The following is a 17,561-nucleotide window of genomic DNA, read 5'->3' as shown; positions in this document are numbered from 1 at the left end:
AGTTTCCTCATTTCCCCTTTCCCCACCTCACCCTAGTTCCAAACTTCCAGCTCAGCACTGTCCCCATGTCTTGTCCGGACTTGTCCTACCTGCCTATCTCCTTTTCCACCAATCCACTCCACCCTCTCCTCCCTGACCTATCACCTTCATCCCCTCCCCCACTCACCCATTGTACTCTATGCTACTTTCTCCCCACCTCTAGCTTATCTCTCCACGCTTCAGGCTCACTGCCTTCATTCCTGATGAAGGGCTTTTGCCCAAAACGTCGATTTTGAAGCTCCTTGGATGCTGCCTGAACTGCTGTGCTCTTCCAGCATCACTAATCCAGAATCTGGTTTCCAGTATCTGCAGTCATTGTTTTTACCTAAGCCATTTCAGGGGACATTTAAATGTCCTCATGAGACTGAAGTCACATGTAGGCTATACCCATAAGGACTAGAGACAAAGAAAAACTGCAGATGCTGGAATTTGAAATCGACAGGCAGAAGCTGGAAGAACACAGTAAGCCAGGCAGCATCAGGAGGTGGAGAAGTCGACGTTTCGGGTATAAGATTTCTTCAGGGTTGGGGGTGGGTGTAGGGGGGGGCTGCAGATAAACAGGGTAAGGGGGACAGTGGTGAAGTGGGGATAGGTGAAGACAGGTTGAGGATACTACCTGGTTGGTCAGTGGGAGGAATAAATCCAGTTGGTGGCAGGGAGGGGGAGGACCTGAGAGGAAGTTGGTGGATGGGAAAGGAGGTTATTTGAAATTGGAGAACTTAATGTTGAGTCTACTCCCAGTCCTGAAGAAGGATTACACCTGAAATATCGACTTCTCCACCTCCTGATGCTGCCTGGCTTGGTGTGTTCTTCCAGCCTCATACCCATAAGGATGGCATTTTCCCTTCATTAAATGACATTAGTGAACCAAGTAGAATTTTATGACACTCAACAGTAGTTTCATGACACCAATGACAAGAACTATATTTTTATTAATTGAATTCAAATTCCACCAGATGCTGTAATCCCACAGTAATAGTCTGAGCCTCTGGATGGCTAGCGCAGATGTTACTGTTGCACCACTACCTCCTCGAGATATAGAAAAATAATAAACATGTCACAAATCCCAAGAAAAACAGCAAGTGCTAGAAAAATTCAAGAATCACCAACATCTCTGAAGAGAGAAACACAGAGGACCAGATCTTCAGATTTCCGGTACCCTGACATTTGTGCTTCAGGATCCCTCATACATCCAGATTGAGTAACTACCCAAGAGGAACTGAGAACTTTAAACTTCTGTTGGCAATTACACTTCATCTGGAACCTTTTGATCAAGTCCCCAAATCTGAATCAAAGCCTTTGTCGGGTTCTAACTCATGTATATTTACCCAGAAAAGGTTGGACGGATTAAAACATGCTCAAACTCCTAACCCTAATCCATCCTATCCCTTTACCCATCTAATACCTAGCCCCCCCTCACCCATTTGGCATCCTACTACCTTAATAATCCACCTGATATTCTACTCTCTTATCCACCTGACACCCTTGCACCTCTCCTACATATCTTCCTCTCTTACCCATCTTCCAGGCTATCTAAAATGCAGTAGCATACAACACATCACATTTCCACCTCTTTATTTTGGAAGAAGAATCATATTGAACTTGAGACTTTAGCTCTGTTCTCTTTTTACAGTTGCTACCAGACCTTCTGAGTTTCTTCAGCCCTTTATGTCTTTCGTTAAAGGTTTTAGTTGGCAAGCTTGCTGAGAACTCACTGAAGGCCTGTTTGAATTTTAGGAAAACCTGAAAGTTGCATGCTGAGATAGAGGAAGACAATATGCATAGACGCAACCACACAGCAGGGAGCTAATCCTGATGGACATGAAATAAGTGTGCATGGCTCAGAGGAGCCTACATATGCAGTGGGGTGTGGTTGTCTTACAGGGAAAAGTGTTTATGAGCACAGACAATGCAAGAGGTCGTAATTCTCCTGGCATGATGGGGACTAAAGAATAAGAAATAAGACTTCCAGATAGGTTAGAGAGCCCAGTGATCACAAAATATGCAATAGCTGGAAGTAATGGAAGTACCACTCCGAATTGTTCGGTCCAGTGGTCGTGGGCGGCACGGTGGCACAGTGGTTAGCACTGCTGCCTCACAGCGCCGGAGACCCGGGTTCAATTCCTGCCTCAGGTGACTGACTGTGTGGAATTTGCACATTGTCCCCGTGTCTGCGTGGGTTTCCTCTGGGTGCTCCGGTTTCCTCCCACAGTCCAAAAATGTGTAGGTTAGATGAATTGGCCATGCTAAATTTCCCGTAGTGTTAGGTGCAGTGGTAAAGGTAGGGGAATGGGTCTGGGTGGGTGCACTTCGGCGGGTCGGTGTGGACTTGTTGGGCCGAAGGGCCTGTTTCCACACTGTAAGTAATCTAATCTAATCTAATGAGGAGTGAATTCTTTAAAAGAGAAGCAGAACCCTGAGTGTGAAGAGGTTGCAGGAAAAGTACAATGGGCAGGAAGGCAACAGAGGGCATACCCAGAACATTAAATCTACCAACAAAGATGGAGTTATCTTGAGATGTAGGAGAACCATTGCTACAGGAGACAACAACTCTCATGGAAGATAGATCAAAAGACCTCATCTCAAAGAATTATTCATTATGTCCTGCCAATAGCCACCGAGAACACCGTGTCTTTGATTTTTGTAACCTCTGTTCTTTCAAGGATCAGCCGTGGATCTTACAAATGAATGCATGCAGCTACATCTCATAGGTTAATGATGCTGTCTTTGCCTGTTGAAGAGCATATTCAATTCTTGGTTGTGGGCCAACACAGTTAAAAGCGCAAGTTTCACTTTATCATGAGAATTGGACCAAACTGTATGACTCTTATGATGAGTAGGGAATCATCAATTGCACAGATGTGGCCATCAAAACAGCCAGAGATTGGACCAATGACCTTCACCAGTAGGGTTTCAATTCCTTCAACATTTGTTCGTTTGTGGCTACAGCAAGTGGTTCCTAGATGTGTATACTAGCTTTCATAGAAACTTGTGTGTTCTGTTCCAATACCCTGATGTACTTATGTAAGGTATGATTTGTCTGGATAGCATGCTAAACAGTACTTTTCACTGTATCTTGGTAAATGTGACAATAATAAATCAAATGAAGATAAAAAAATACTGTATCGAAGATGCCCTTTGACCCATCGACTCCATACTGCCAAAATTACACTGGTGCTACTTTAAAGCACTAGACCCAAAAAACTTTAATGTTATGACACTTCAAGTGTTTGATCAAGTACTTTTTAAAGGTTATGGGGTTATCCACCTTGAATACCATCCCAGGCAGTGCATTCCGGGGACACCACCTCCCCCCTTCCCTGTACCACCACCACCATCATCTGGGTGAAAAGACACTTTTCCTAAAATTCTATCTAAACCTCCTTCACAGCTGTCATGACCTATCAGTCTCCATTTTTCCAGGGCCCTGCAGATCTTCATATCTCTCCCACCTGCCCAAATAGCAAGGATGAATTCCAGGAATCAAATGGTGTCACTTGATAAGCTGGATACTTGCCTTTTTACAAGACCCACAGACACCAGCATGGGGCTACAGTAAAAGCCATTTGCTCATAAGGATTGACATTAAACAAGCTTGTGAAGGTACAGTTTCAGTGCCTGCATTGGTCAAGCCAAGCCCTGCAATACACTCTTGGAAGAGTCTCCAAAATTATCATCCATTATGTATTCCATAATACAGAAGATGTACAGGAGAAAGAACAAGATACAAAACTCAAAAATGTTGCTTTTGCCAATTCAATGCCAATCTTGGCTCCTCTGGCCCAATTTGAGCCATTTTTTTTCCTGCAGTGAAAGAGAGGGATTGTTTATAATGGAAGAGCAGTCAGTGGCATTGCAGCAGCAGGAGTGGTGATGAGATGTCCTCAGAGTGAGTTGGAAGCCCAGAGTGCAGAAATATATGGTATTCTGGGAAGACGAGGTGGGTGAGAACATGATGCATTTAATCATGAGAATAGTAGTCCACGAGAGGCGAAAGGCATGTACAGTGGCATAATGAGAGTAAATGGTAGTCCTGTAAGTGTGAGGTAGCGGAGAGGAGATGGAGACACTTCCCCTTTCGGAGCACAAAGGATTGTTGACTTTCTTTCTTCACTGCTGTCCATAGCATTTTACATGACCCACTGGTCTGACTCGGAGTGTTTTCTCAGTTCAGGCTGGCCTGGTTTTATGGTGTGGCTTCCTTTTCCAGTTAATAGGATACACCGCTTCCATTCACCATCCTATCCAACAGCATTTCTCGGTCCCTCTCTATGAACTAAGAGTTAGCCCTGAATATAAAGCTATTATGAAGCTATGTCCTGAATGTAGACACTCAAAAACTACAGTGTGAAGGACCGGTGCTAGCTTGTAGCATCTGAAGTTGTGTGCAACACATGATCACAATGCATTGAACACCATACATTTCTGCCAGCAGTGAACACTTCCTCTTATGTATGTGACCCCATAGGAAGGACATCATAAAGCCTAGATACATAGTTGAGAAGATGAAAGGCAGGAGATTGTATGAGAAAAGTTGCTTGACCAGATGCCTTGTATTTTACTCAAAACAGCATTTTCATTGATAATAGGAAATTTCAGCCTGAATTTGAATGACTCATATTTTGAAATTTGATTGTTTAGCACAACCTCTGTTTATTAATTGTCTCAAAGATCATAATCCGTTACTCTCTATTACACACACCCAATCTATCGTTCATGTCTTCCTGAAATGGTTTATCATTTTCACGTTAACCACAAACCCAATTTTTATGATATCTGTACACTTAGACATTATTGGCATTTTGCACTCATACCCAATTATTAAGAGCAATGTTCCAAAACTGACCTGCAGAGGCAAATACGGAGTTGAGAGTGTTGGCTTATAAGGAGAGACTGAGCCCACAGGGATTATATTGATCGCAATTTAGAAGAATGAGGGGGTATCTTATAGAAAAATATAAAATTATGAAGGGAACGGATAATATGGAGTAGAGAGGATATTTCCACTGGCAGGTGAAACTAGGACAAGAGGGCATAGTCTCAAAATTAGGAGGAGCTGATTGGGACCGAATTGAGAAGGAACTTCTTCACTCAGAGTGTTGTGAATCTGTGGAATTCCCTGCCCAGTGAAGTAGTTGAGGCTTCCTCAGTAAATGCTTTAAAGCTAAAAGAGAGAATTTTTGAACAACAAAGGAATGAAGGGTTGTAGTGAGAGGGCAGGTAAGTGGAGCTGAGGCCACAAAAAGATCAGCCACGATCTTATTGAATAGTGGAGCAGGTTCGAAGGGCCAGATGGCCTACTGCTGCTCCTGGTTCTTGTGTTCTAAATGTTTACATTTCTGTCATTTGATAAACAAGCATTATACAGTGCTATCCACCTTCTGACCTTTAACCAAGGTTCTGTCTACGCAACCACTCTCCCTCTAATTGTTAACAATCTCATATTTAAATATTATCACATGCAAAACAAAAATGCACAATATTTTCTACATTTTCTTTGCTATTTAGTTATTGCCTCAATAATGTTGTGAAATTTACTGGCATTGTTATTACTAATGAGTCATTTTATAGATGGGAGAAATTCATTGGCTTTGCTGTTTAAAAATAATTTAGATGATTCCTTGCAATTATGACCAAATTGATGACTCTTTTATGTTTATGCTCTTCTTAACAAAGTGCTGCAGGTGCCCATGTGTGCATAACCGAAGTAAAATAAATATTAGGTATTGCATAAGCAAGGGAAGTAGGAAAATTAGTTTATCTTTAAATTCCAAATTTGCGGGATTGTGAAAATAGACGAAATTCAGTCTCCAGATTCACATTTGGGATTCATCTAGTATGAGTAAATCTGGAAAAGAATAGACATCTTCTGTTTTGAGGTGGCATTCAGTATCATTATATTTTGACTGAAGTATTATAGATAGCATATATTATTATTTTAATGCTTTAAGCTTAAATTTTATGATCAGTCCGAAATGGCTGAAAAGTATAAACACATAACCAGTTCATGGTGCTAAGTTCCTGCAGAGGATTATACTAAAATTTGCATTGGTGTGCTCATTTTGCCTTGAAATTCCTGTGGAATTTCATAACTGACATTAAAATAAGTACAAATGTAGCTCCATAAATTGGGGGGGAAGCAAATTGGCTGAGCATGCCTGCCAGAGTCACATTCCAAGGCTGTTCTTTCTCCTCGCTCCTGTGCGCCATTGTGCAATGGTACAATCAAAAACTTTGAGATATGCTGACAGCACTTTGGATATATTCAGTAAATTAAAAAGAACAGGGAGGATGGTAAAACAGGAGGGGGAGTAGCATTGTTAATTAGAGAGTGCAACACAGCTACAGAAGAGGAGGTTGTTGAGGAGGGTTTGTCTGCTGAGTCAGTATGGGTGGAAGTGAGTAACAGGAATGGAGCACTTTATTGGATATTTTCTATTGGCCCCCCAATAGTAGCAGAGACATGGAAGAACAGATTGAATAGCAGATCTTGGAAAGGTGCAGAGTTGTTGTTATGGGTGACTTCAACTTCCCCAATATTGTTTGGAACCTCCTTAGTGCAGCTGGTCTGGATGGAATCAATTTTGTCAGGTGTGTCCAGGAAGGATTCTTGACTCAATATTTAGATAGGCCGACTAGTGGGGGAGGCCATATTGGATTTGGTGCTAGGCAACGAGCCAGGCCAGATGTCAAATCTCTCTGGGCGAGCATTTCGGTGACAGTAACCACAACTGCCTCAGCTTTACCATAGCCATGGAGACGGATAGGAGCAGACAGTATGGGAAGGTATTTAATTGGGGGAGGGGAAATTATACAGGAGGTATGGAATGTAAATTGAGAGCAATTGTTCAATGGGAAATGTGCAACAGAAATGTGGAGGCTGTTTAAAGAGCACTTGTTGCGGGTGTTGGATAACATTGGCCCACTGAGACAGGCAAGGTGAGGGAACCTTGGATGACTAGAAGAGGAGGTCCTCATCAAGAGGAAGAATGAAGCTTGCTTAAGGTTGTGGAAGCAAGGATCTGGCACAGCTTTAGAGGATTACAGGGTAGCTAGGAAAAAACTCAAAAATAGACTCAAGAGAGCTAGGAGAGGATACAGAAAAGCCTTGGTGGGAAGAATGAGGGAAAACTCAAAGGTGTTCTACCCTACGTGAGGAATAAGAGAATGATCAGAGAGAAGGTAGGGCCAATCAGGGATAGTGAAAGCAACTTGTGCCTGGAGTCTGAAGGGGTAGGGGAGGCTTCAGTATTCACTAGAGAGAGGGGCCTTGTTGATAGTGTTACGACACAGGATAAACCCCTCTGCTAATTTAAACCAGACACACAGAAAAGCTCAGTTTGCGCCGTAATCTGTGAGATTTTGAGTGGCAAAGAACTATCCCAAATATTTAAAGAAAAAATTAATAATATTATTCTTTCAAGTCCAAAAGAGAAACTTAGACAACAACTATTTACAACTCCTTTCTCTTAAACCTATCTTTTACCTCCCACTCGACAATATTGGTCCGATAAATTCTTTTATAACTTTACAGCAAATCACTTTCAAACCCAGTTATCATCTTCGGATGTCGAACTTTCTCTGTAGATTTCTCTAGGTCGGCTTCAGTTTTCTGCTGCACAAATTTCTTATGGACAGGTACCTTTCAGGGAGCTATTGTGCTGGCTATTACGTTGATGCTTGGCAGCTCCTTGCTGTTCTCCCTCTAACTGTTCAAAATATTCATTTTATACTCCAAAACATTGGATCATTTCATTGGTTTGATGTCATCCAAAACAGTAAAATTCAAATTCGATTGGATTTTGGTCTCTGGGGCAAAATTTGAATTTGTTTTGTACCATGGCAACATAAGTCCAGCTATTTGGATCAACCAAATGTTACACTTTTAGATCTTTCAGCACACTTTATGCCAGGCAGAAATTTCAGCTTCCTTAAAGGTACAGTGTCTGTCTACAGCTTCATAACAATAGTGAGAACATTGTAGACCAGGTTAATAGGCTTGAACAGATTAATGGGCAGCACGATGGCTCAGTGGGTTAGCACTGCTGCCTCACAGTGCCAGGGACCCGGGTTTGATTCCCGCCTCGAGCGACTGTCTGTGTGGAGTTTGCACATTCTCCCTATGTCTGCATGGGTTTCCTCCGGGTGCTCCGGTTTCCTCCCACAATCCAAAGATGTGCAGGTTAGGTGAATTGTTCATTCTAAATTGTCCATATTGTTAGGGGCATTAGTCAGGGGTAAATATAGGGTCTGGGTGGGTTAGTCTTCAGAGGGTCGGTGTGGACTTGTTGGGCCGAAGGGCCTGTTTCCATACTGTAAGGAATCTAATCTGATCTTAAGAAAGTGGATGGTGTTGAAAATTCTGGGAAGCATCAAGATGGATAAGTTCCCAGGGGCAGACCTGATATATCCAAGGTTACTACAGGAAGCAAGGAATGAGATTGCTGCACCTCTGGCAGTGATCTTTGCATCCTCACTCTCCATGGGAGTAGTACCAGATGATTGGAGGGAGGTGAATGGTGTACCTCTGTTCAAAAAAGGAAATAGAGAAATCCTTGGGAATTACAGACCAGTCAGTCTTACATCTGTGGTAAGCAAGGTACTGGAAAGGATTCTGAGAGAGAGGATTTATGACTATTTGGAAAAACATAGTTTGATTAAAGGTAGTCAGCATGACTTTGAGGGGCAGGTCATGCCGCATAAGCCTTATCGAGTTCTTTGAGGATGCGATGAGACAGGTTGACGAAGTTTGAGCAGTGGTTGTGGTGTATATGGATTTCAGTAAGGCATTTAATAAGGTTCCCCTCGGTAGGCTCATTCACAAAGTTAGGAGATAAGAGATACAGGAAAATATGGCTATCTGAATACAGAATTGGCTGACCAAAAGACAACAGCGAGTGTAGTAAATCGGAAGTATTCAGCCTGGAGGTCAGTGACCAGTGGTGTCCCACAGGGAATCTGTTCTTGGGTCTCTGCTCTTTGTAGTTTTTATGAATGACTTAGATAAAGAAGTGGAAGGATGGATTAGTAAGTTTGCTGATGATGCAAAGTTGGTGGTGTTGTAGATAGTGTTGAGGGCTGTTGCAGGTTACAACAAGACATTGACAGGATGTGGCCGATGGAGTTCAATCTGGATAAATGCGAATTTATTCATTTTGGAAGGTCAAATTTGAATGCTGAATGCAGGGTTAAAGACAGGATTCTTGGCAGTGTGGAGGAACAGCAGGATGTTGGGGTCCATGTACATAGATCCATCAAAGTTGCCACCCAAATTGATCGAGTTGGTAAAAAAGCCTATAGTGTTTTGGCTTTCATTAACAAGCAGATTGAGTTTAAGAGCCATAAGGCTTTGCTGCAGCTCAATAAAACCCTGGTTAGACCACACTTGGAATATTGTGTCCAGTTCTGGTCACCTCATTATAGGAAGGATGTAGATGCTTTACAGAGGCTGCAGAGGAGATTTACCAGGATGCTGCCTGGATTGGAGGGCTTGTCTTATGAGGAGAGGTTGAGAGAGCTAGGGCTTTTCACGCTGGAGAGAAGAAGGAAGTGTAGTGACTTGATAGAGGTGTACAAGTAACGAAAGGCATAGATAGAGTAGATAGCCAGAGATTTTTCCCCAAGGCAGAAATAGCGGTCACGAGGGGTCATAATTTTAAGGTGATTGGAGAAAGGTGTACGGGAGATGTCAGAGGTAGGTTCTTTATGCAGAGAATGGTGGGTGTATGGAATGCACTGCCAGTGGTAGTACATACAGAGACATTAGGGACATTTAAGCGACTGCTGGACAATCACATGGACAACAGTAAATTGAGGGGTGTGTAGGTTAGATTGATCTTAGATTAAGATAAATGCTCAGCACAAAATTGTGGGCCAAAGGGCTTGTACTGTGCCATCCTGTTCTGTGTTCTATATATAGAACAAATGTCAGTAAGATTTTAAAATCAGAAAGTGGTTCAAATGACCAAAGAATTTTCTCTAAAACCAATGAAATTTGAATTGTCATTTTGTATGCTATTCAGAAATTCACCAGCATTCTGTGTTTCTCCCCTGTTGAAATAACAGCCTTTCGATAGTTATGGAAGTCCCACACACATTTCCAGATCCTCCCTGCCATCATCCTTGAGGACTTGTTCACCAGCATCCGATTCTGGAGCCTCATCATTATCTCCAATAGCCAGCAATGCAGTCTTTTCATTTGATACTGCAGTTGAAAATCAAGCTCTGGGAGAACATAACCAGCGAGTCTTGACATCATCAGAGCGACTTTCAGAAGATTCTGTGGGAGGAACCACAACTTCATTGTCATCAAATTCTTGTCACAATGCTACATTGTCTCTCTTGTATCATATGGATAAACATGGCAAAATGAGAAAAGCTGAAGGTATGAAAAAGATATTATTCTCAAATTCAATGATTATCTAGTTTGTGCTTTGTAATATAATTGTTATTGCAATAGTAGCTGTTACCGCTGTTTGAAAAATACCAGTAACTGCTTAATTGTCCATAATGCATCAATTCTTTTCTGTCCACCTTATAAAGTTAGCAACAGTAATTTCAATAAATAGATTTTAAAGCTATCTGATGTGAATGTGTTGGTTTTTAAGATATACTTTTTAAAAGCTATTAACTGGCAGCAATTCCATTTCTTCTATTTTTGACAAGAAAATTTTCTTTTTGGACATTAGTGTTCAAATCATAACAAGATCAAATGGCAGCTAAAGATGGGGGTCTTATAATTGAAATGGCCAAGTTTGAATGAACAGAATTTGTTCTGTTTTGTTGATATAATAACAAAATAATCCTTTTTTTAAAGAGAGATCTATTTACTATATTGTGTCAAAAATAATGCTGTTGCTTTCAGATGACAACAGAGGTATTTCTTCAGCAAAAGTTAGTCCTCCTATGAATCAAAAAGAGAACACAAAACAAAGATTTGTTGACTTTGGGTAAGTTATTTATAATCCGTCAGTATAGTATGTTGCACTTAATCTGAAGCTGCCAACTGCAAATTATTTGTTTTTAATTAACGTAGTTCAAAAACATAATTCTAAACTGGCTTGTTCAAAACCTTCACAGGATTGCAATATGGAGTGATGCATTTAAATATCGATTTCCTGTATTTTTAAGACCATAAGACATGGGAGCAGAAATTAGGCTATTCAGCCCATCGGGTCTGCTCTGCCATTCAATAATGGCTGATAAGTTTCTCAACCCCATTCTCCTGCTTTTTTCCTGTAACCCTTGATACTCAAGACCCTATCGATCTCAGTCTTAAATATATTCAATGACCTAGCCTCCACAGTCTTCTGTGGCAGTGGGCTCCATAGATTCACCACTTTCTGGCTAAAGACTTTCTCCTTATCTCCATTTGAAAAGGTCTTCCCTTTACTCTCAGGCTGTGGCCTCAGGTCACAATTTATCCGACCAATAGAAACATCTTCCAAACATCCACTCTGTCCAGGTCATTCAGTATTCTGTGTGTTTCAATTTGATCCTCCCTCATCCTTCTAAACTCCATTGAGTATAAACCGAGAGTCCTCAAACGTTTCTTATATGTTAAGCTTTTCATTCCTGGTACCATTCTTGTGAACCTCCTCTGATCACGATACATCCTTCCTGAGATATGGGGCCCAAAACTGCACACACTACTCAAACCGGGGTCTGACCAGAGCCTTATACAGCCTCAGAAGTACATCACTGCTTTTATATTAAAGTCCTCTCAAAATAAATGCCAACATTGCATTTGTCTTCCTGACTCAACCTGCAAGTTTACCTTGAGAGAATCCTGGACTAGAACTCCCAAGTCCCTTTGCACTTCAAACTTCTGAATTTTCTCCTCACTTAAAAAAAAGTCCATGCCTGTATTCTTCCTACCTCACACTTTCCCACTTTGTACTCCATCTGCCACTTCTTTGCCCGCTCTCCTAACTTGTCCAAATCCTTCTTCAGCCTCCTATCTCCTCAATGCTACCTGTCCCTCGCCCTATCTTTGTATCATCTACAAACTTCACCAGAACGCCCTCAGTTCCTTCATTTAGCTCGTTAATGTACAAGCTTACCCTCATGTTTGATCTTCTCCCTCCTTTTTTCTTTTTTTGTTTCCTTCTATTGGTCACAATCCTCTGGTTTCCCACTGCCCATTACCACGTTATGCGCTTTGTCTTTTGCTTTCATGCTATCACTGACTTCTCTTGTCAACCATAGTTGCCCTTTCTATAGGTATATGAAGAATAAAAGGATGACTAGGGAAGGAATAGGATCAGTCAAAGACAGAAGTGAGAAGTTGTGTGTGGACCCTGTGGAGATGGGAGAAGTGTAAAACGAATATTTCTCATCAGTTTTCACTCAAAAAAAAGGAGAATATTGTTGAGGGGAAGAATGAGATACGAGATATTAGACTAAAAAGGATAGAGGTTAGTAAGGAAGAGGTGTTATCAATTCTAGAAGGAGTGAAAGTAGACAAGTCCCCTGGGCCAGATGGGATTTATCCGAGGATTCTCTGGGAAGCTAGGGAGGAGGAGTTGGAGCCTTTGGCTTTGATCTTTGAGGAGTCATTATCTACAGGTTTAGTTCCAGTGGACTGGAGGATTGCAAATGTTGTGCCATTGCTCAAGTAGAGATGACCCAGCTAATTATAGACCAGTGAGTCTTACATCTGTTGTAGGAAAAGTTTTGGAAAGGATTATAAGAGATAGGATTTATAAGCATCTTGCAAGCAACAGTTTGATTGGAGATAGTCAACGTGGATCTGTCAAGGGCAGATCATGCCTCACAAACCTCATTGAGTTTTTTGAGAAGGTGACCAAGCATGTGGATGAGGGTAGGGCAGTTGACGTAGTGTACATGGACTTCAGTAAGGCTTTTGATACAGTTCCATATTGTACGCTGTTGGAGAAAATGCGAAGGCATGGAATTAAGGGTGATTTAGCAGTTTGGATTAGAAACCGGCTTTCTGTAAGAAGGCAGCAAGCGGTGGTTGATGGAAAATATTCAGCCTGGAGTCCATTACTATTGGTGTGCCACAAGGATCTGTTTTGGGACCACTGCTGTTTGTCATTTTTATAAATGACTTGAACGCAGGCATAGGTGGATGGGTGACACTAAAGTCGGTGATGTAGTGAACAGTGTGGAAGAATGTTGCAGGTTGCAGGGAGACTTAGATAAACTGCAGAATTTGGCTGTGAGGTGACAAATGGAATTCAATGCAGATAAATATGGGAAGAATAACAGGAAGGCAGAATATTGGGTCAATGGAAAGATTCTTGGTAGTGTGGATGTGCAGAAGGATCTTGGAGTCCATGTACATAGATCCTTGAAAGTTGCCACCCAGGTTGATAGTGCTGTTAAGAAGGCATATAGTGTGTTAGGTTTTATTGGTAGAGGGATTGAGTTCCGCAGCCATAATGTTATGCTGCAACTATTCAAAATGCTAGTGCGGCTGCACTTGGAATATTGTGTACAGTTCTGGTTGTCCCATTACAGGAAGGATGTGGAAGCATTGGAAAAGGTGCAGAGGAAATTTACTAGGATGTTGCCTGGTCCGGAGGGAATGTCTAATAAAGAAAGGCTGAGAGACTTGGGTCTGTTCTAATTGGAGAGAAGAAGGCTAAGAGGGGTTTATTAGAGATATAAAAGATGATCAAAGGATTAGATAGGGTGGACAGTGAAAGTCTTTTTCCTAGGATGATGACATCAGCTTGTACAAGGGGGCACAGCTGCAAATTGAGAGTTGATAGGTTTAAGACAGATGTCAGAGGCAAGTTCTTTACTCAGAGAGTGGTAAGGGCATGGAATGCTCTGCCTGCCAATGTAGTTAACTCAGCCACATTAGTGAGATTTCAGTAATCCTTGGGTAAGCACATGGATGATGATGGGATAGTATGGTGAAGATCGAGGGCTGAACAATACTGGGCTGTATTGTTCTATGTTCTATTCTCCCTGTACCGTGCTTCTTTTTCTTCAGGATGAATCTCTTCTGAATTACTCCCAGAAGCTCCTGCCATTGCTGTTCCACTGTCTTTCCTGCTAGGCTCCACTCCCAGTCAATTCTCCCCAGCTCTTCCCTTATACCTCTGTAGTTGCCTTTATTCAGCGGTAATAACCTCTGATTCTATCTTCTCTGTCTCAAATTGCAGAGTAAATGAAATCAAATGATCGCTGCCTCCTTAGGGTTCCTTCACCTTAAGCTTCCTTATCAAGTCTGCCTCATTGCACAACACTAAATCCAGTACTGCTTGTTCCCTCATGGGCTCCACCACAATCTCATCCAAAAAGCCATTTGTAGACATTCTATAAATTCCTTTTCTTGCAATCCACCTCTAATCTGATTTTCCCGGTCCACCTGCATATTGAAATCCCCCATGATCACTGTAACTTTGCCTTTCCTACACATCTTTTCTATCTCATGGTGTATCTTGCACCCCAGCTACTGACTACTGTTTGGAGGCCTGTACATACCTCAAACAATGGTTTTTTAACATTTGCAGTTCCTCAATTCTACCCATACAGATTCTACATCATCTGACCCTCCGTCATTTCTTACGAATAAGGCAACCCCACCCTCTTTGCCTACCTGCCTATCTTTCAATAGCATATACATCCTTGAATATTCAACTTCCAATCCTAATCTTGTAGACAGGGCTGTGCATTTTAACTTTAGTTGATGGTGTAAAAGTTGCAATAATGAATTATTACTTGTTATACACTCAAATTTTATAAATTATGATTTTTCTCTTCTATTCACTTCAGTGGAAAGGAAAATCAGCTGTGTGTAATAGATGACTAATTAGTCATGCATATTTACACTTTCACCCAATTTGAAGATTAGTCTGTGAGATTTAAGATCAAGTGGTGAGATTCAGAGTAGAGGTTAACAAGGTTCGGATGGCAGAGGCACAGATGATCAGAAGGTGGGAAGGATGGTGGATGAAAAGAAGCCAGCTGAGAGAATAGTGAGAAAGAGAAGGGAGGCTATATTAGCAGATGAGGAGTGAGGAGATGCTGAGGGGACAGATGGGAATCGGAGAAAGTTGGGTAAATATTGATGCTGCAAGTGTCGTGGAGGATTACCAGGAGATGCGGAGAGTTCTTCAAGGAGATGATTTTTTATTTGTAAACAAAAGCTGTGACAACCAGAAAGCGAATTCATGATTGCTCCTGAACCTCTGGGTCCTTTTTCTTTGTATACATTTTCGTTATCATGCTTTCTTCAAGTTTATCAGCATGTCCAATTGTGTTGGTTAGGGCTATCTTTCTGCAGTTATGCAACAAACCAATGATGTTAGTTCATGTTATCTCTCTACTTCTGCCACTATGGTTTTCAGCCCTAGGTTGACCCTATTACATCATGCTAACATTTACTTATATGTCACATGCTTTGATTAACCTGACTTTGCCGCTGTTGGTACCTAACCTAATTATACTGCCTAACTAACATAATTATGCCAACATTGTTCTATACCTGATTGATATAGCATTCCACAGATCCTTGTAACATTCCACCAGTCCTCATATTTAACCCTTCACATGTCCTTATGCTCTTTATTTTCCATATTCCCCCTTTGAGATCTACTGGTCTCACCTAGAGAAAGAAAACAATAAGTCCAGACCCTCTGCTGCCTAATAAAAACATTGTCAGTCCCAACACGGACCAAATGAATTTCGAGGTCTGATTCTTAAAGGTTCTTCCTCCATTCCTGGGGTCCCTTGGGTCAAAAACCTGTCCTCCAGTAACCAGAACAGGAAAAAAGACCCAAGGTCCCTCACAATCTAAGACCCTTCACAAGCGTTTTTCAGAAGCAACATCAATGTTCTCATTTGGACATGTTCCTCGCATGGAGATGGTTGCCAGATCATAATAGTAGAGCGGCGAAGCTTTGTCAGATGTGAGAATGTGTCCGGGGATCGCCGAAAGAACCACGAGTGTAGTGATGCGAACTAGAAAATACTTAATAAAGGGTAAGGCACAACAAAAGACAAAAGCGACAACAAGTATACAGCACCTACAATAATTCCAACCTTGACAAACCAAGCTCCCCATTTTTCAGAAGTCTTTATGATATTATTTTTCACTACTGGGAACTTTCTGCCCAATATTTTGACTGCAGTCCCTTTATTCATCGTCAGTTCAACTATCAGACAGTCCTTATTTTTACACAACTGAAAATCTGATGATACTTCGGGAAGTGTAACCATTCCGTTATTTATTTTACTCGTCTATTTTTAACCTGTTGGTTTTCCAATTCTAAGTAGGTCCACTAAAGCAATCTCCACCTTACTTATTCTGCCCTATCCATTCAGGCTCTCATTACTCATAAGGCGGTACCAACAGGGATTTGCATACACCATGTGGAATTTTTACTGCCATCACGTGGAATTTTCACTACCATCATATGGAATTTTTTACTACCTTCATGTGGAATTTTTACTAACACCACGTGGAATTTTTACGAAACCAGGTGGAATTTTCACTACCAAAACGTGGAATTTCTACTCAGCCAATTACTTTGTTCTACCCTTACTCATCCCTCACCCCACTGCGCAGCTTTCTTGAACAATCCTCCACGTCTCCTTCAACCGCAATTTACTATTTCTCGCCTTTCAGATCTTTGGATCGGAGAAACCCTCAGTCAGTTTCCCGCCCTCCGAGTCCCCGAGGACTGCCCCAAGCCAACAGAATATAGTCCGAATTAGCAGCAAAAGAGCTTACCTCTTTTTGTTGGGTACCCATATTCTTGGGGGTGTCAGTTTTGGGAGTGTCCCCTGGCAGACCGAGAAACACCCTGTTGGTGCCGCCCTCTTTTTGGGTAGGTCTCTTCACGACTCTGCTCTCAGCACCAAATTTGTCGTGGAGAATTACCAGGAGACGCAGAGAGTTCTTCAAGAAGATGATCTTTTATTTGCAAACAAAAGTCGTGACATCCAGAAAGCGAATTCATAATTGCCCCCGAACCTCGGGGTCTGTTATTTTTTATACCTTTTAGTTATCATGCTTTCTTCAAATTTATCAGCATGTCCAATTGTGTTAGTAAGGGATATCTTTCTGCAGTTATATAACAAACCAATTATGTTAGTTCATGTTATCTCTCTATTTCTGACACTATGGTTTTCCCTATTACATCATACTAACATTTACTTACATGTCACGTGCTTTGATTAACCTGATTATGCTGCCATTGGTACCTAACCTAATTATACTACCTAACTAAGATAATTGTACCACCATTGTTCTTTACCCAATTGATGTAGTATTCCACAGATCCTTGTAACATTCCACCATTCCTCATATTTAACCCTTCACATGTCCTTATGCTCTTTATTTTCCATACAAGTGAAGTTGAAGAAGGTTAAAAATCAAATGGCAGGGATATTCGAATGTAGTTATTTTCTAAGGAAACATGTCCTAAGCAGTTGTGGAGGAGTCTTTTTGAGGATGAGAGAGGGAATAGTGTTGGTTTGTAGAGGAATAGCTTAGAGTGAATTCGACAATCAACAAGACCAGGTACAGAAGTGGATGAAAT

General features: G+C 41.5%; 1 protein-coding gene across 14 annotated transcripts in view; it reads left to right on the top strand.

Moving 5' to 3' along the window:
* The window catches only part of ppp1r9a (protein phosphatase 1, regulatory subunit 9A), a 360,369-nt gene that overhangs the window by 247,203 nt on the left and 95,605 nt on the right, over nucleotides 1-17,561 (top strand). For all 14 annotated transcript variants that reach the window (XR_006311675.1, XR_006311674.1, XR_006311676.1 and 11 more), the window contains 2 exons: nucleotides 10,105-10,423; nucleotides 10,904-10,988. Coding sequence is in view for 11 of the 14 variants with exons in the window: in XM_043689927.1 (XP_043545862.1) it covers nucleotides 10,105-10,423; nucleotides 10,904-10,988 (404 nt within the window). In the remaining 3 variants the exon portion in view is untranslated. The remainder of the gene's footprint in view (nucleotides 1-10,104; nucleotides 10,424-10,903; nucleotides 10,989-17,561) is intronic.

Source organism: Chiloscyllium plagiosum, chromosome 5 (assembly GCF_004010195.1).
Source record: "Chiloscyllium plagiosum isolate BGI_BamShark_2017 chromosome 5, ASM401019v2, whole genome shotgun sequence".
Taxonomy (NCBI): Eukaryota; Metazoa; Chordata; class Chondrichthyes; order Orectolobiformes; family Hemiscylliidae; genus Chiloscyllium; species Chiloscyllium plagiosum.
Note: the sequence above shows the minus strand (reverse complement) of the source record. Positions and strands in the feature narration are given on the sequence as shown.